Below are 15,946 nucleotides of genomic sequence, written 5' to 3'. Positions count from 1 at the left end.
CCTCCCTGGTCCTGTTGCTGTTGCACTGCATTGAGTTAAGCTGCAATTTGATTTAGTGTGTCTTCTGAACCTGGGCTCATGGCTTAGCTCTCTCCAAATCATAAACCATAGGACAAACCTTGGTTACAGCATGTGGTTTGTCTGTGAGAGCTAAATCACAAGACTGGGTTCAGAGGACACACTAAGCCAAATCATGGCTTTGCTCGGTGCAGCCCAGCAGATTGACCAGAGTAGGAACAAATCCACCATCTCCTCTCTGGGAATTTGTTCATGCTAAGCTATGGTTTGGCTTAGTGTCACGTGAAAACCGGACCATTTAAAACAGAAATCCACCTACACAGTAGTCATAGAAACGCAGTTTATTGTTAGGGATGATGGATATCTATTCTACTGCCAGGCTTTCCTCAGAAATTCTGCTGGCGTCTCTTCTTTGCTTCAATGGCATCAAGAATTGGCTGCCGTTTCGACTGATACCTTTGGCGAACTTCTTCTATCTCCTGCTCCATCATGGGGTCAAGCGCCCCGAGTCTTCTTTGAAGTTCTTCAACAGTCCAGTTTCTCAGCTGAAGAAAAACACAAAAGTAATGAGCTTGCAACAGCAGAAAACCTGGAGCCTGTGCTGGGAAATTTACTCTGCTTCTTCTGAGCAATAAAGTAAAAGGGCTTTACTTTAAGAGTAACAATTCTGAATCCCATTAAATTTACTGACAAAGGGTACAAACAAACTTTGGCTTAGATCCTGAGTTGCCTTTCCATTTCTGGTGAAAGGTAATTATAATTAATCCTTTCTCCTTGCAGTTGTTCCCTGCACCAACTTCCATGCTGTTCTGGAGAGTTGCCCCAACCCTCCAGAACTAGAAACAGCATATCTTGAGAAGGATTCCTCTTAAGGGATGTCCCAAGCCTCCGACTCCAGAAACTCAAAGCTTTCTATGTAACAAAACAGATTCACAAACCTTTAAATACACAAAATACTGATAACATTGTGCTTCTACCTGACTTCAATGGAGTGAGAAAAGGGAGTTTAAACCTTTTTTAAAAATTAATAAATAAAGTATTTGAAGTAGGAAGGAAACCATTTGCAATATTATGTACAGTTACACATTTGCTGTAGGAGGGTGAACATTCTCAATTCAGCCACTGTAAGTCTGTTCCTTGAATATAGCTCCGCCCTCTCAGATGTTTGGTGTGTGTAGCCTGTGAAACAGCATTCTTTGCGGCAGCCCCATAAACTGTGGGACTCCCTCCACAGAGGTGCATCTGACAGCTTTACTATACAGTTTTCGGCAAATGTTGAAAACACACCTCTTTACTTTGGGTTTTGACACGTGAGGTGTATATTTTTAAGAGTTTTATACCCCAACTTTCCTCCAAAGAGCTCAAGGCAGCACATATGGTTCCCACCCACCCATTTATCCCCACAATCCTGAGAGGCACATGGAAGTGAGAGCAAATGGCCCCAAGTGAGCTCCACGCTTGAGTGGGGATTTAAAGCCATTCTCCCTCACTCTGAATCACCAGCAGCAATTTTTCATTAGCATTTCGTCAACAATAAATCTCACTTGACTCCATGTTGAGCACTGTCTTTGTATGTATGGAGATTCACAGAATTGTAGAGTTGGAAAAGATCACATGGGTCATCTAGTCCAACCCCTTGCAATGCAGGAATCTTTTGACCAATGTGGGTTGAGTCTCATGCTCAACCCACTTCCCACCACAAGTAATAATCAGCTGTGCCTTTTGCTACCAAGTAGTGGACATCCACATAATTTGTTTGCCCAATTCGGTGTTATCAATCTTCTGCTTGGATCAAAACCCCAGGGATTGCTAGATGAGATGGCAGGGAATGAATACAATCTTTCATCACCAAACAAGCTGGTGGCTGAAACTATTAGACTCCAATGAGAGAGGTGGTGTTTCCTTTTAAGCAGTGCCTGGCCTTGTTCCAATTCGTTCAGACTAGAAATAAGACAGTACCAGTGCATGGTTTCTGAGCTGTATAATATCTAGCAGCCTTGTCTGAAGCTTGCCTTAGTTAACACAGAGATGCGATGAGTTTCATCACATCAGCACTGCAAAGTAGTATTGTGGATCAAGCTCTTAATCCTCCTGGTTCTACAGGGTGCTCTCATACAGAAGACACCCCAAAGTTGTAAACAGTAATGAAGCATGACTTTGTGGAATTTCATTATCGTCATTATTTGCAACGTAAGGTCTTCTCCCCCCCTCCACCACTAGCAACTGCTTTAAAATTTTTCAATAATGCATAGAGTATTACTGCACAAGGGAAATAAGTACTTTAGCAAGAGGGCACAGATTTTTGCCTATCTTGTAAGGAAGTTGTTCATTAGAAGAAGAAAAAAAAGCACTTCCCCCATCAGATACATTATGCATGCACATTAACACAGCTTTAGCTGACAGCCCTTTAAGTTGATGTATGGGACCTGCTACAATTCTATGCTAATTGTATAACATCTGTTTTAAAGAAGGTGATTGTTCAATGTTCAGCCCTCAGGAGCTGAAAGAATATAATAAAGTATAACAGTAAAGACAGAAAAAATTAATTCAGTGCTGAGGGTGTATATAAAGAGATCAGTCAGCCCTAACCATTAAATGACTACCAGATGTTTAACAGAATTTTCTTCAAGCCTTAGAGTTCTTCTGAATCTCTAAGAGGATGTCCTGAGTGTTTCAGGACATAGGGCAAAGATTTCCAGTTTTTGTTTATTTTGCCAGGGGACTATTTTAAAGGAATCCTGCCTTGAGAGTTTTTACTGGTGGTATATGTATGGGAAGAAGCCTTTTTGAATGTGTAAGGGATCACATTTTGTAGAAGGTGCACATTCTGGTTCCACCCCCAGGTCTCCCATTTCTGCCAGTCCCACCCTCCTTCCTGGCCTTTGCACATTCAGCGTACAGGTTTGGAGGATTCCAGTCATGTTGAGCTGAACATGCAGAGCTTTGCACTCAACATGTGACAGGTCAGGGGAGGAAGGGGCAGGGCGTGGAGACCTAGTGTGCTTTGCAGTTGAGTAGAATTTGATCCCATGTCCTCCTGTTCCAAGTTCAACACTCTAGCCAGTACAGCACTCTGGCTCTCAGTGGCAGGTGAGAGGAGAAGGGAGACTATTTAACTGATTGCGCTGAACACGGACGTGTGTCAAAGGTTCCAAGTACAAGGGGGGGGGGGAGTGAGATCTCACTCTCCGCATTTTCATTGCACAACCAGCCCTTCTCTGTTTCAAGTATACCTTTTGTACCACTCCATACACCAAGAGTCACATTATTTAGGTTCTCAATGGTGTATATACCTTGAATACCTGATAAAATCAATGTCCTTCCCCAAACAATTCTGGATAGCTGCGAAGTTATCAGGTAGCTTTGTCACTACCCATGTTATTTCTGCACCAATACATAATCCATGCTATGCAATAACTTTCCCACTGCCAACAAAGAAGCCAGCTCTACATGTACAACAAGTGTGATTGTTCTTCCAACAGCCACATGGCTTCTACTAGTGTTGGTTCTGCAGCAGGGGATACTGAACACATCACCCTCCAGATGTTGCTGAACCACAACTCCCATCATCTCGGGTCAATGGTCATTGGGGCTCATGGGAGTTGTAGTTTAGCAACATCTGGAAGGCCATGGATTCCTCACCCAGCATTTATGCACACACAGAAATTTAATAAAATAACAACCAACCCATTTAGTGTAAGAAAAATTATTCTTGTTTAGTCTATAATAAAATGGTCATGACAACTAGTGATATTACAATTGCCTGAGGAAAAAAGTCTATGCATGTTTTATTGCCAAGTCAGCAGTTTTATAATATACAAAAACATTTTTAAAGGATGCAATTTCATTATTCCAGGTAAAAAACTACATTGCACTTTGGAGCGAGATTTTAAATCCCATATTAAAGAATGATAAAATATGGATTTGATACTTGGTTATATCATTTCAGAAGACAAGACAGACTCTTACAGCACTCCAACTGACATTAAACACAAAAAGTGAAATAATTCAGTATACAAATCCTCAAAATTAATACTTTATATAAATGCTCACACTGCTGCTTAAGTGGAGACAGTCTGTCTACAGGCTCAGAAACGAGAGTGTGGCTATTGCAGTTAGCACCATTCATGAATAAAGTTTAGATCAATTGAGTACGCCCTTGAAGCTTTTGGCAGTGATTGTGTGTCAAAAGTATCCAAAAATACACCGCAAGCTAAAGGGCAGGAGGTCCAATATCCTCTCCCTGTGTGTATTAAGGCACGTCTGCCAATTAATACTTTTTAATAGATATGGAAAGACAAAATAAAAATAGGTTGGGAGGGCACAACCCTTCCTTATGTTAGCTATAGTGCCTGCATGAGAAGAGGGAATCTTATGCCTTTAGGATCTAAGGAATTACGATCTATCATCATAGGCGAATGTAATTGTTTTTCTCTCCCTCCCAACCTTGGCATATTTATGCCCATCATACCTGCATGCTCCAACCTTAGTTTCCATGACTGTCAGATGGCTGCTGGTGGACAGTCATTTGGGAGGTGCATATAGACCAGGGGTGCCCAAACATTTTTCAAAGAGGGCCAGATTTGATGAAGTAAACATGCATGAGGGCCGACCAATGTTGTTGAGCTTGAAATTTACCCCAAAGTTGTTGAAGTTTTTTTTAGGATTTTATCCCAGGATGTATACTGCTGCCACGGAGGCCGGATTAAATTGACTGGTTGGGCTGGATTAGGCCCCCAAAATGGACTTTGGACACATGCCTGATATAGACCAACGAGTCCCCTAACAGCCCAGGAAAGTGCATGCTAGAGGGGAGGGGACTAGGGCTTTTACGTGCTACAGAGATACCCCTCTCACCTGTGTGAAGGGTAGCACTTCGCAATCGTGGAAATAGCACAGCTTTCCTGATAAGGGTGGTTATCCTGATACAAAAGGCAGCCCCATCCCACAATTCATCTCCACTGCATTCTGCGACTAGCTTATATCCCCACTATTTCACAGCGCGAAATAAATGAACCCATGAAAATCCTTTGCATTTCTGGGTGTGCCCCTCTATCTGTGTTATTTGTGCTATTTATTTGCATCTTGCCCTTCCTCCCAAAGGAGCCCACCAGGGCGACAAGGAAGCAGCGATAAAAACATCTTAAAAACCATTCCAGTACAGATGCAGACCAGGAAAGATCTCAAGTTAAAAGGCTTGTTGAAGGAAGAAGGTGCTCAGGTTAGGTGCCAAAAAGATAACAGAAATGGTGTTTGTCTAATATTCAAGGGGAGGGAATTCCAAAAGGTAGCAGCCACAACACTAAAGGTCTGGTTGCTGTGTATTTCATAGAATTGACCTTCTGATAAGATGGTAACTTCAGGAGGCCCTTGCCTGCAGAGAACAGTCACTAAATTAGAAGATTATCTTTCAGGCGTTATGTACATTCTGTTTGCAGATACTTCTTAGTACTGCGCTCAAAATTGAACTGGTTCATTTCCTCTTGAGCTAGCTCTCCTCAACACTCTTGCGATCATCAATATTTGATCAACCCCACACCATATTGTTACTTTAATTTTTATAATTTCTTTGCTATTACCATATGTGCTCAAATGAATACAACAACTGAAGTGAAGCCTAGAGGGGGGGGGGGGCAATTTTTTTTTTTTAAAAAAAGAACAGTGCCATTAAATAAAGGGTTTAAGAGCCCAGTTGGTCAAGTCAAGCAGGGAGTCTGAGAAATTGGATTCTAATGCATTTTAAGCAGTAATGTGGGCCATTAACAAGCCTCCACTTACACACATCAGTCTCAAAACAATCCATTTCTGCTTATTCTGCAGCCTATGTACAGAATGCTATAGAATTACAGGGTAGGGCAATACAAACTTTGCATGCTTATGGACATCACTACACTCTTCCATAAGATTGAAAAGAAGGGGACAAGAGGACACAATTGTGCAAGCATGCCTGCAGAGCAGTGCTTGAGTGTGGGTCCACAGATGCTGCTAGACTACAACTCCCATCGTCCCCAGCCAGCTTTGCTAATGGTCAGGGATGATTCAGGTTGTAGTATATCATCATCTTTGGACCAAAGGCTGAAGAACACAGCTTTTGGTGAAGTGCCATCTTGAATCCCCTTGGCCCAGAAGGGGAGTTCTATAGCATGTATTTTTATTTTTATTTGCACCAAACACATAAGAAACATCTTTGAAACCTTGAGATTTTGACCCAGGTAGTCTATGTCAATTTTCTTTCTTGATTTCCGCATTTAAAATAGTCTTTCATCTGTCACAATAACGTGCCAGTAGAACACTGAGCTTTACTGAATCTAAATGAAACTGGAACAGTGAAGGGGAATACATAACACAGCAAAGCAGACACATTAGTCACAGTTCATACTCTCAAGGGCACATTGCTCAACAACTTTATAGCACTGCGCCCCTCTTTTGACCTCTGGAGACCATTTTATAACAGCTACATGGTTGTTGCCGCAAGATGGAATGGGCAGATTTCAATTTCCAGGAAGAGACTTGCTATGATATAAGCCAAAGATAGGAAATAATTTCCCATTTCAGGGCCCTTAACTGCTCGGAAAAGGTTAACACATGCACAAAGTAATCCAATGCCTATGCATTTATGGGGCTTTGGTAAAGTAGCAGAGCAATGACCTGTGGCCAAGACAACTATAGCTGGAAAGAGAACATTTGCAGGCCTCTCCAGAACCAGGCTGAATGGCTCTGACATTTCCAAACATACCGTTTAAAATAAAGTTCTAAATCCTAGACTAAACATTGGCAAAGTCATTTGTTTACAACTTCATAGATAAGTCCATGGAGTGACCCAATAAGTCCAGAATGAAAAACTCTGGAATTCCTGGTGTATGTAAATAAAGACTGCACACCCCAACCCCCATGTGCATTGGTCTATCAGAAGCTAGAAAAGCTTCTTATTTTTATGTGTCTGTCTGGTACAGTCCTGTCAAGTGCCTTATGGGCAGAGAGAGATTAACCTAGCAGGTTAAATTATTTCAGCTGGGTGTGCAATGTGGCTGTTGTCTCAGGATAACAGGTCTGGGACAGTAGCAACCAAAGAGGAACAGACTCTCTCGGAAGGTTGGCTCCCCTTCACTTTCTAAGCAGATGTTGCATGGCTGCTTGTCATGGATGCTTTTTAGTCAAAAGGAGGTTAGACTAGACTGTTGGCTATTTGCAGTATGGTAGCGCTGCAGAGAGCTTGCTGGGGAGACCATGCATTAAAAAGGGACTCAAAAATAACTTAAACAAGGTTTTAATAACAAAAACAAAAACTCCATTTACACTAAATACATCAACAAACCAGACCCAACCACCAACCCATCCCCCAGGGTAATGGGAGAGCTAGGTGCTGCTCCTTATATACTACACCCAATTGCTGACACAGCTTAATCAATACAACTCAGCAGCACCTGCTATGTTTCACAGCTGTAAAGCTGGGTCTCGTTATTTTGCTCTGGCCCTTGCTCTGGCCCCTTAAAGACATACACATTGGGTGGAACAATGATGAACCTTTACATTTAAAGAAACCATTCAACATTTCCCCTGCGGTTCATCATTGTGGAACAGAAACATAAAGCATATTTTGTACATGTCTTTCATGTGTAACCTTTGGAAGAGCTTTAGTAAAAATGTCTGCAATTTGATTGTCACCTGGAACATATTGAAATACAATCATTTCGTCAACAATTAGTTTCTTTACAAACTGTAAACGTAATCTTAAGACTCTAGTGTGCTGCGTATTGGTTTCTGAACATAGGATAGCGAGTCCACTCTCGGAATCAAGGTAAACTCTTACTGGTAGTGTTACTTGCATCTGTAGGTCTGCAAATACTTGCATATACCATTCTATATCACGAGTGGCCTGAACGCATGCACATAATTCACTCTCTGTTGTGGAGAGACAAATAATGGTTTGTGTCTGGGACTTCCATTCAAATGGACAACCGTTATAACAAAACACCATATCAGACACACCCCTGCAATTATTTTGTTCCACTGCATGAGATGCATCACAGAAAATTTCAAAACCTTTGTCAATACAGTGGTGCCTCGCAAGACGAAAATAATTCGTTCCGCGAGTCTCTTCGTCTAGCGGTTTTTTCGTCTTGCGAAGCATGGCCATTAGCGGCTTAGCGGCTTAGCGCTATTAGCGGCTATTAGCTGCTTAGCGGCTTAGAAAAAGGGGAAAAAAGGAAAAAAAACTCACAAGAACTCGCAAGACGTTTTCGTCTTGCGAAGCAAGCCCATAGGGAAATTCGTCTTGCGAAGCACCTCGAAAAATGGAAAACCCTTTCGTCTAGCGAGCTTTTCGTCTTGCGAGGCATTCGTCTTGCGGGGCACCACTGTACTTGTTGTAAACTGCAACCTATAATGTTTGGTATGTTTAAGGTACATTACCAGTCTCTTAAGAGCACAGAAACATTGCTTAGTGGGCTTTTCCACAAATTTTGCCAGAAAGTGAAAAGCATAAGTTATATCTGGTCTTGAGATTCTTTGAATGAAATTTAGCTTGCCTATAGCAGAACGATACAAAGTTTTATTAGGAAATGGCTTATCTTCACCTGTAAGGTGAAACCACACACCATAAGCGTTTCCTTCCTATTTGCATTCTCTAAACATAGCATTTCAACAAGATCATCTGGTTTGATGAACCAGAAAAGATCCATTTTTGCCTTTCTCAATTTGCATGGATAAGTAATTTTTAGCTATGCCTAATTCCACCACATCAAATTTCTTCTGTAACTGTGATACTACCTGTTCATATTCCTGTTTAGTGTTTGTAGAAATTAACACGTCATCTACATACACACATATTTTTGTTACAGATTTTGCCCTTTCCTTTATAAACACACAATTGTCTGCCTTTCCTTGTGAAAAACCAATATCCAGCAATTCTTTTGCTAAAGTTTGGTGCCAATTCCTTCCACTTTGGTGCAGACCATAAAGGGATTTATTTAATTTGCATACCAAACCTTCAGCGGCGTCTATGCCTTCAGGAACACGCATAAAAATTTGTTCTTTTAGATCTGCAAACAAATATGCAGTTTTTATATCTAGGTGATAAACAGAATGTCCACGTTGTGATGCATCTTTTAACAAAAGCTTAACTGTTTCATATTTTACACTTGGTGAATAACACAAATCATAATCTTCGCCTGGAATTTGTTGAAATCCCCTAGCAACTAATCTAGCCTTGTACCTTACAACTTACAATTTAAAGAAACCATTCAACACAGACAACCCTCTATGACTCTTGACTGTGTAAACAAACCACACTTTGCCTGGTGGTGCCATTTAAAAGTGAAGCACTTGCTCTGTGCTCTTCTGAAGATAATGTTTGTGGCAGTTTTGTCTTCCACCATTACTTTTAATTATATTGCCATGTGGGAAGTGATTGCACAGAGTTGAAACTCCACAACAATCCCCATTATTCAGCACAGTGCATTTGTTTTGCTTTTTGCTGGATGGGCATTTTTCTGCTTGTTGCAGTGTGGAAATGCTGCTGTGCCCCTTTTTCAAGATGAAGGGACTCATTCATTCCCTACTTTTCACCAGTAATACTTCCATCACTTCACAGCATACATGCCCTTTTAAAATGGAGCAAATTATAGCAGTGAATCCTCCTTTTCCATGAAGCAGGCAGCACATAGTGCAGCAAGCACTGGATGGGCCTTGCAGGACTACATGATGCTATGTGGGAAAGCAGAAAAAAGACTCATCTCAGACTGAAAGTCTTCGGAGCCACTGCAAGTCAGTTGCCAACTTTGGGCAAAGGCGGACCAGTAGCGTGGAACAGTGCAAAACAGTGTCATATGCTCAGAAAATGCAGAACTATTTTTAATCATACAGTCCCAGACTTCTATTAAGTGAATGGTACACTTCGCATCATTTGGAATCTGGGATGACTAATTGTCCGTCATCCAGTCCAGAATGATTAATACTGAAGTGCTTTATCTCAAACAGAAAGAGGGTACTTTGATTCTCTTCAAAATTTAATAGAAGTCTTCTCATCTAATTCAAAACCTTTGTGCATGATGTCTGTTGAGTAAGAAATGAGATGTTCAGATTCACGACATTATTCATATTTTACATGTAGGTTACATGATTCAAGGGCAACAAAACAGATGTACGTGCGACAGAGTAAGAGTGCATAAACACAAACGTTTTACTTTCTATAGTCAAATATATGAGAGCAGAAAATCACCAAAGTGACTTGCAAGGTTGCCAATTCCACAGGGCTCTTACTTGTGGAATACATTTTTTAAAGGCTTGCTGCAAAAAATGAATACACATATCCCACCTTCCCTGCGGGGAGTTCAGGGCAACATACATAACTCTCCCTGCTTCCCTTTAACTGCTCAGTTGACAGGGGAACAGCTTAGAGTGGAGAAATGGAGGTTGGACTGCAGACAAAAGTTATTTTTATGGAGCCTCACTCAGTTGATCACTGGGCCACATAAGATTAAGCAGTGGGACAGAATCTGCACAAACTGCAGTCATAATATGCACATTCCCAAAAGCCTACTGGGGATTATGCATATTGGCTGGGAAACACACACAATTCCCTCTTAACAGTTGGATTATGAGCACATTCTCCATGAGGTCTGGTGAAGGTGCACAATGTGCTGTTATGCATATTAACCACTCAATTCCACCTAACAGAATGATATAGACAGATTACAAAATCTGTGCAGGTAGGAGGAAAAAGCAGTAGCCAATCCACTTTACCTGACATCAAAGTTGGCAATGGTAGGGAAATGCAACTGTTAACAGGAAATATGTTGTACTTATTATAAAACACTGTATTTCTTTTTTTATGCTTAATTTGCCGCAATCATTGGCAAGAGCTTTTTAATGCTTATGTACCCATCTAAATTCTGTAGGGAACCTCAAGTCAGCTTTGATTTGTGTATCAGTGGGAAAACTGATTATTTGCTTGCGTCACGGAAGCAGCAGAGATATGGATCAGGAAGTAATCTTTCGAATTACCTAACTCTCTTCTTTCATCAAATGCTAGCAGCATAGCCTCTTGACATATCTGATAATACAGTTTACACATTATGTACCACAACTAGGAGTTGCGGAACTAACCAGTTCTTTTTTGTCTGCCTTTTTTAGAGTGGTATACTGAGGAAAACCAGCACCACTTTGAGAACGCTCAGACAACTCATTTATTGAAGCTGTGTCACCCAGAAATAAAAGAAGCTTAAATCAAAATGGCTCTGTTGAGAATCCAGGCATAAGCATCTAAAGCAGCATTGTTTACAACGGTACTTTGTGAGGTTCCCTAGGGGATGGGCTATGAGGTTGGAGCAGGTGGCGCTGTTAAGACAAAATGAAGTATAAGTGGCAGCCAAAGGAAATATAGAAGGAAGGAATCAGGCATAAAATAAAAGTCCAAGTATGAGAATCACAAAAACATTAAAGAAAAAAGGAGTGTTTAAAGTATCACCAATTTTGTCAAGCAGAATCAGAGAGATCTCTTGTTCTCATTTTCCCTTTGAAGCCTTAAGAATGCCCCCAGCTTAACATTTCCGACTCAAAGCAAGCTCACAGCAAAGCAATTTTGGACAAGGATAACACTTCTTTCTCCAGATCTGTGTGTCTGTCCCATTGCTTCTACCGAAGAACGTACAGCAGAGTTCTCCAGGCACCAGTCTTCTCTGATGCTTTGAATTTGAAGGGTAAATGCAGAATACATGTACTCTCACTTTTACTGCTCCCTCTGAACAAGAGGTGATGGGAAGTAGGCGAGCCATGACTTCACCAGAAATCTGGCACTGTGCATGGTGACTGAGGCATCAGGCAAGGTGCACACAGTTAAGTTACAGTGAGAAGGAAGCTTGCCCACATCAGAATGCACACTACTTGGTTGGATAAGGCAGTGACCTGGGACTCCACAACAGGGACTGGCCTTCAGGGTCCACACCTTCAGAAAGCAGTTTTGAAAGTATGCAGCATTATATAAAAATCAACACCCGATTATGTCCAAGCCTCCTCTCCACAACAATCAATACAGAGCAAGTAGCAATAAGACGCCAGATTTGACCCTGGAAGTGGTTATATTTCAGTTTCTGGCAGTATAAATAGTAATGCTAAGTGCTTGGGCATCCCCATGGGGTGGAAGGTATTCTGGTTACAAGATTACGAACACCTCTGCTTCAATAACCTTAGCTAAGAGAGAGCTCTCTAATCAATACATTTAAGTTCTCTTTCAAATAAAAGATGCATGAACTTCCACTTTCCACTAGCTATGCTGGCCGAGAACAGGCATGCCTCTCCCAGGCTCCTCACTACAGTTCACCTTCTTCCTCTTGTCCCTCTTCATAGCAACCCCAGTCTTGTTCTAGCCCTTGACGTTTCATAGCAATCAGATTTTGGAATCATAGCACTGCAGAGCTGGAAGGGGCCACAAGGATTATCCAGCCCAACTTCCTACAACACAGGAATCTTTCGCCCAATGCGTGGCTTGAACCCATGACTCTGAGATTGTCTCCTATTCTACCAGCTGAGCTATCCCGTTCTCATCCCAATCCCTCTTCCCACAGTCAGCATCACCTATAAGTGTAAAAGTGTGTGTGTGTGTGTGTGTGTGTGTGTGTGTGTGTGTGTGTGATGGAATTGATTTTCTTAGCATCCAAGTTGTTTCTATAGGCCTACATCACCATATTGACACTTATTCTGTAGGACTTAGCAATCATTCTAGAACAATGGCTTTCAAATAACTTTCCATGGAACAAAAGTTTATCTGGTGTTAAGCTAAGTTCGGTAACAGAATGAAAGATCACTAAGAAGCAGCTTTGCCTGCTATAATGATGGTCCTCTGCCATCTTTCCTGCATGACCAGGTAACCTGCATGACCACAGTTTCTTCATCCCGTTCTCAATTTTGGCTCCCATCTATGGAATGCTCACCTGGGATCATTTGCACAACAAGTGATATATGTCATGTGTTTTATCCGTTTTGTTGAACTTTATCATTTAATTGTTACTTTATATATTTATCATTTATATAATCTTATTGTTTACACTGCCTTGAGCCCCCCCCCCCCGAGGGGCAACATATAAATGTTCTCACTTTCTAACTTTCAGAGGCAGACAAAGAAGTCAACACTTTTTCAAGATAAGCAAAGCTATTAAAAGATACTGGAACAGCAAACACCAGGTCTCAGAAGTTTGATATATACTTTTGTGTATAATTTTTCATGATGGGTTGTGGGGAGAGAAGCATAAAGCTATATGAATGGCTGTGAGGAAATTCCTGTAAATTTACAACACAGATTTTATTAATCTTTCAGAGGAAGCGAAAAATAAAAACCTTAGAACAAGCTTCTGCTTTTAATGTAACTTAATTATTTAGGTTCACTGTGGGCTACAGCATGCTACACAGTTCTTAACAGCTTGCATGTTGGATTTTGGTTCAGGATGTTCAAAAGTGGTGGAGGGGAACCATTTTGCTCTAAACCACAGCTCCCTTAACAAGGAATAAGAGACACACTTAAGAAGACCCAGGGGACTTTTACACATTAGCAAAACAGGATGGGAACAGGTTTAGGATCTGTTTAGCGGAACTCATAATATGCATTACCTAATATGGTTGAAAGTGGGTGGCAGTTCTCATAGAAAACAAAAGTCTACCAAACCAGGAATGTGCACATGGTACCCTAGAGGCAACTCAACTGTTCTGATGTCTTCCTGCTACTTAAATAAAGGGAGGGATCTCAAGTATGTGACGTATATACTGGGGCAGAGGGGAGGACTCTGACTACTCCCTACAAAGGGCTTTTCCTGGTGGGCAACAAGGGAGAGCCCTCCTTGCACACAGCATATTTCTTACTGGGTGTCAGGGGAGGGGGACAGATACACACAGCACAAGTATGCAATTTGCTATTGTAAATGCATTTTCTCTTACTGATCAATTTCTCTCCCTCTCTCCAACAGAGAAGGTTATTTAGCACAGATATTAAGGCTGTGCTCAGAAAAGCTGAGAGTTGTTTGCAGACCCCTAGTCCCCTCACAGTTACAAAACCCAGAGGGGTTGAACAATCAATCCCTCTTCCCAGGGAATTCTGGGAATTGCAGCTCTGTGAGGGGAATAGGGGTATATAGGGGCCTCCTAACACCTCAGCATGGACGCGGGTGCCGCTGTGGGTTAAACCACAGAGCCTAGGACTTGTCGATCAGAAAGTCGGCGGTTCGAATCCCCGCAATGGGGTGAGCTCCCATTGCTCAGTCCCAGCTCCTGCCAACCTAGCAGTTCGAAAGCACGTCAAAGTGCAAGTAGATAAATAGGTACCGCTCCGGCGGGAAAGTAACGGTGATTCTGTGCGCTGCTCTGGTTCGCCAGAAGCGGCTTAGTCATGCTTGCCACATGACCCGGAAGCTGTACACCAGCTCCCTCGGCCAATAAAGCAAGATGAGCGCCGCTACCCCAGAGTCGGCCATGACTGAACCTAATGGTCAGGGGTCCCTTTACCTTTAACACCTCAGCACCCGTAACAAGCCACAGTCCCCAGGATTCTTTACGGGAAGCCATGACTGTTTGAAGTGATGTGATGTCACCTTAAAGGGGAGCTGGCTTCTGACCAACTGGCAGACAACTCTGTGTTATGAAGATGTCTGCAAACTGGACATGAAGGTTGGCAACATCAACCCCACCCGGTGGGAATTTCTTGCAGATAACCACAGTGCCTGGAGACAGTCAAATCATGTATCCACAGCAGTGACCAAAAGAGAAATGACCATTAGGAAGGAGCACAGGGAGAAGAAACGCCCCGGTGCATCTGTAGCAGAGCAACTGGATGTCTTCATCTGCCCCAGCAACAACAAAGAATGTCTCTCCCGCATCAGTCTCTACAGCCACAGTAGGTGCTGCAACCTGCCAATAGTCTGACCTCACCCCCAAGGGCGCACTCCTCCACTGTCTCCCAGACAGACAGATGCCAACTAGATGGGGCCCCAGCATTAAACTGAAATCAGCAATGTGTCTAAACTCTCTTTTAGAACCCAGTTTTTAATCCAGATTGCTGGTGGTTTATGTAAAAACAATCAGCCAATAGAACTGAGTAGAACGGGATAGAAAGAATTCACACATAAGGAAAGGACTTGCATAGTCCCACAACACACTCCTGAGCCCAAGCTTCAATTGCAAGTCTCGGATGGGTTTAAATAGGGTTGGCACACGCCTGGCATTTCCCAGACATATCCGGTATACTGCCAGTAGCAGTGTCAGGGCAGAAATTGGCAAAATGTCCAGGATTTTCACTGTTTCAAATATGGCAACTCTAGTAAGCAAAACCAACATTTTATAAACAGTATATAAAATAACTATAATGCCAGCTATTATGTAGTTACCATGAAGTAGCTTTTAACAATAAAAATGCTTGTTTTGGTCTCTTTACTTTGTTTTAATTTTAGAGTTTTTCTCAATACTTCCTGAGAAGCGTTGTAAATAAGCACTAGTGTATGTTTGGAGCAACTAACTAAAGTGATACGGGTTTTCTGGCAACCATGGTTGACAGTATTCATTTAGGTACTTATAAGCACTTTAAATGTTTCATGCAGAGGAGCAATCAACCATTATCTTTTTAAGCTGGTCATTTTTAAGGTGTGCTTTGGAAGCCAATAAAGATTCCTCAATTAGAAAACTAACTTAAAAGCTATAAACATAATCAACCATGGTGAGCATATCCAGTAATTCTGTATAAATGTGACACAATTCGGTATGTGAATTGAAACAATTCAACAGCTTGAGAACCCCCATATTGCATGTTTCTAGCCCTTGCAGCTGCAGTAATTCATTTGAATCTGTGTGATTCCTATTGGAATTCCAGGTTATGTCTAGCAAGTTACACTGCCATGTGCCAAGCAATTCAGAATGCAAAACAAACAACTATATGCAAGTCTAATTTATG

The 15,946-nt window shown here is 41.8% G+C and overlaps 2 protein-coding genes across 3 annotated transcripts in view; one reads left to right on the top strand and one right to left on the bottom strand.

Annotated features, from left to right (window-relative positions):
* Positions 1–12,589, top strand: part of KCNS1 (potassium voltage-gated channel modifier subfamily S member 1) — a 71,616-nt gene extending 59,027 nt beyond the window's left edge. The window contains exon 4 of the transcript XR_014157933.1: positions 11,152–12,589. The gene's annotated coding sequence lies outside the window, so the exon portion shown is untranslated. The remainder of the gene's footprint in view (positions 1–11,151) is intronic.
* Positions 345–15,946, bottom strand: part of STK4 (serine/threonine kinase 4) — a 63,203-nt gene continuing 47,601 nt past the window's right edge. For both annotated transcript variants that reach the window (XM_081867857.1, XM_081867856.1), the window contains exon 11: positions 345–563. In XM_081867857.1, coding sequence (XP_081723983.1) covers positions 405–563 — 159 coding nt within the window. In that variant the 3' untranslated portion in view covers positions 345–404. The remainder of the gene's footprint in view (positions 564–15,946) is intronic.

This window comes from Podarcis erhardii, assembly GCF_964252035.2.
Source record: "Podarcis erhardii genome assembly, chromosome: 6".
NCBI lineage: Eukaryota > Metazoa > Chordata > Lepidosauria > Squamata > Lacertidae > Podarcis > Podarcis erhardii.
This window is presented reverse-complemented; position numbering and strand designations above follow the sequence as displayed.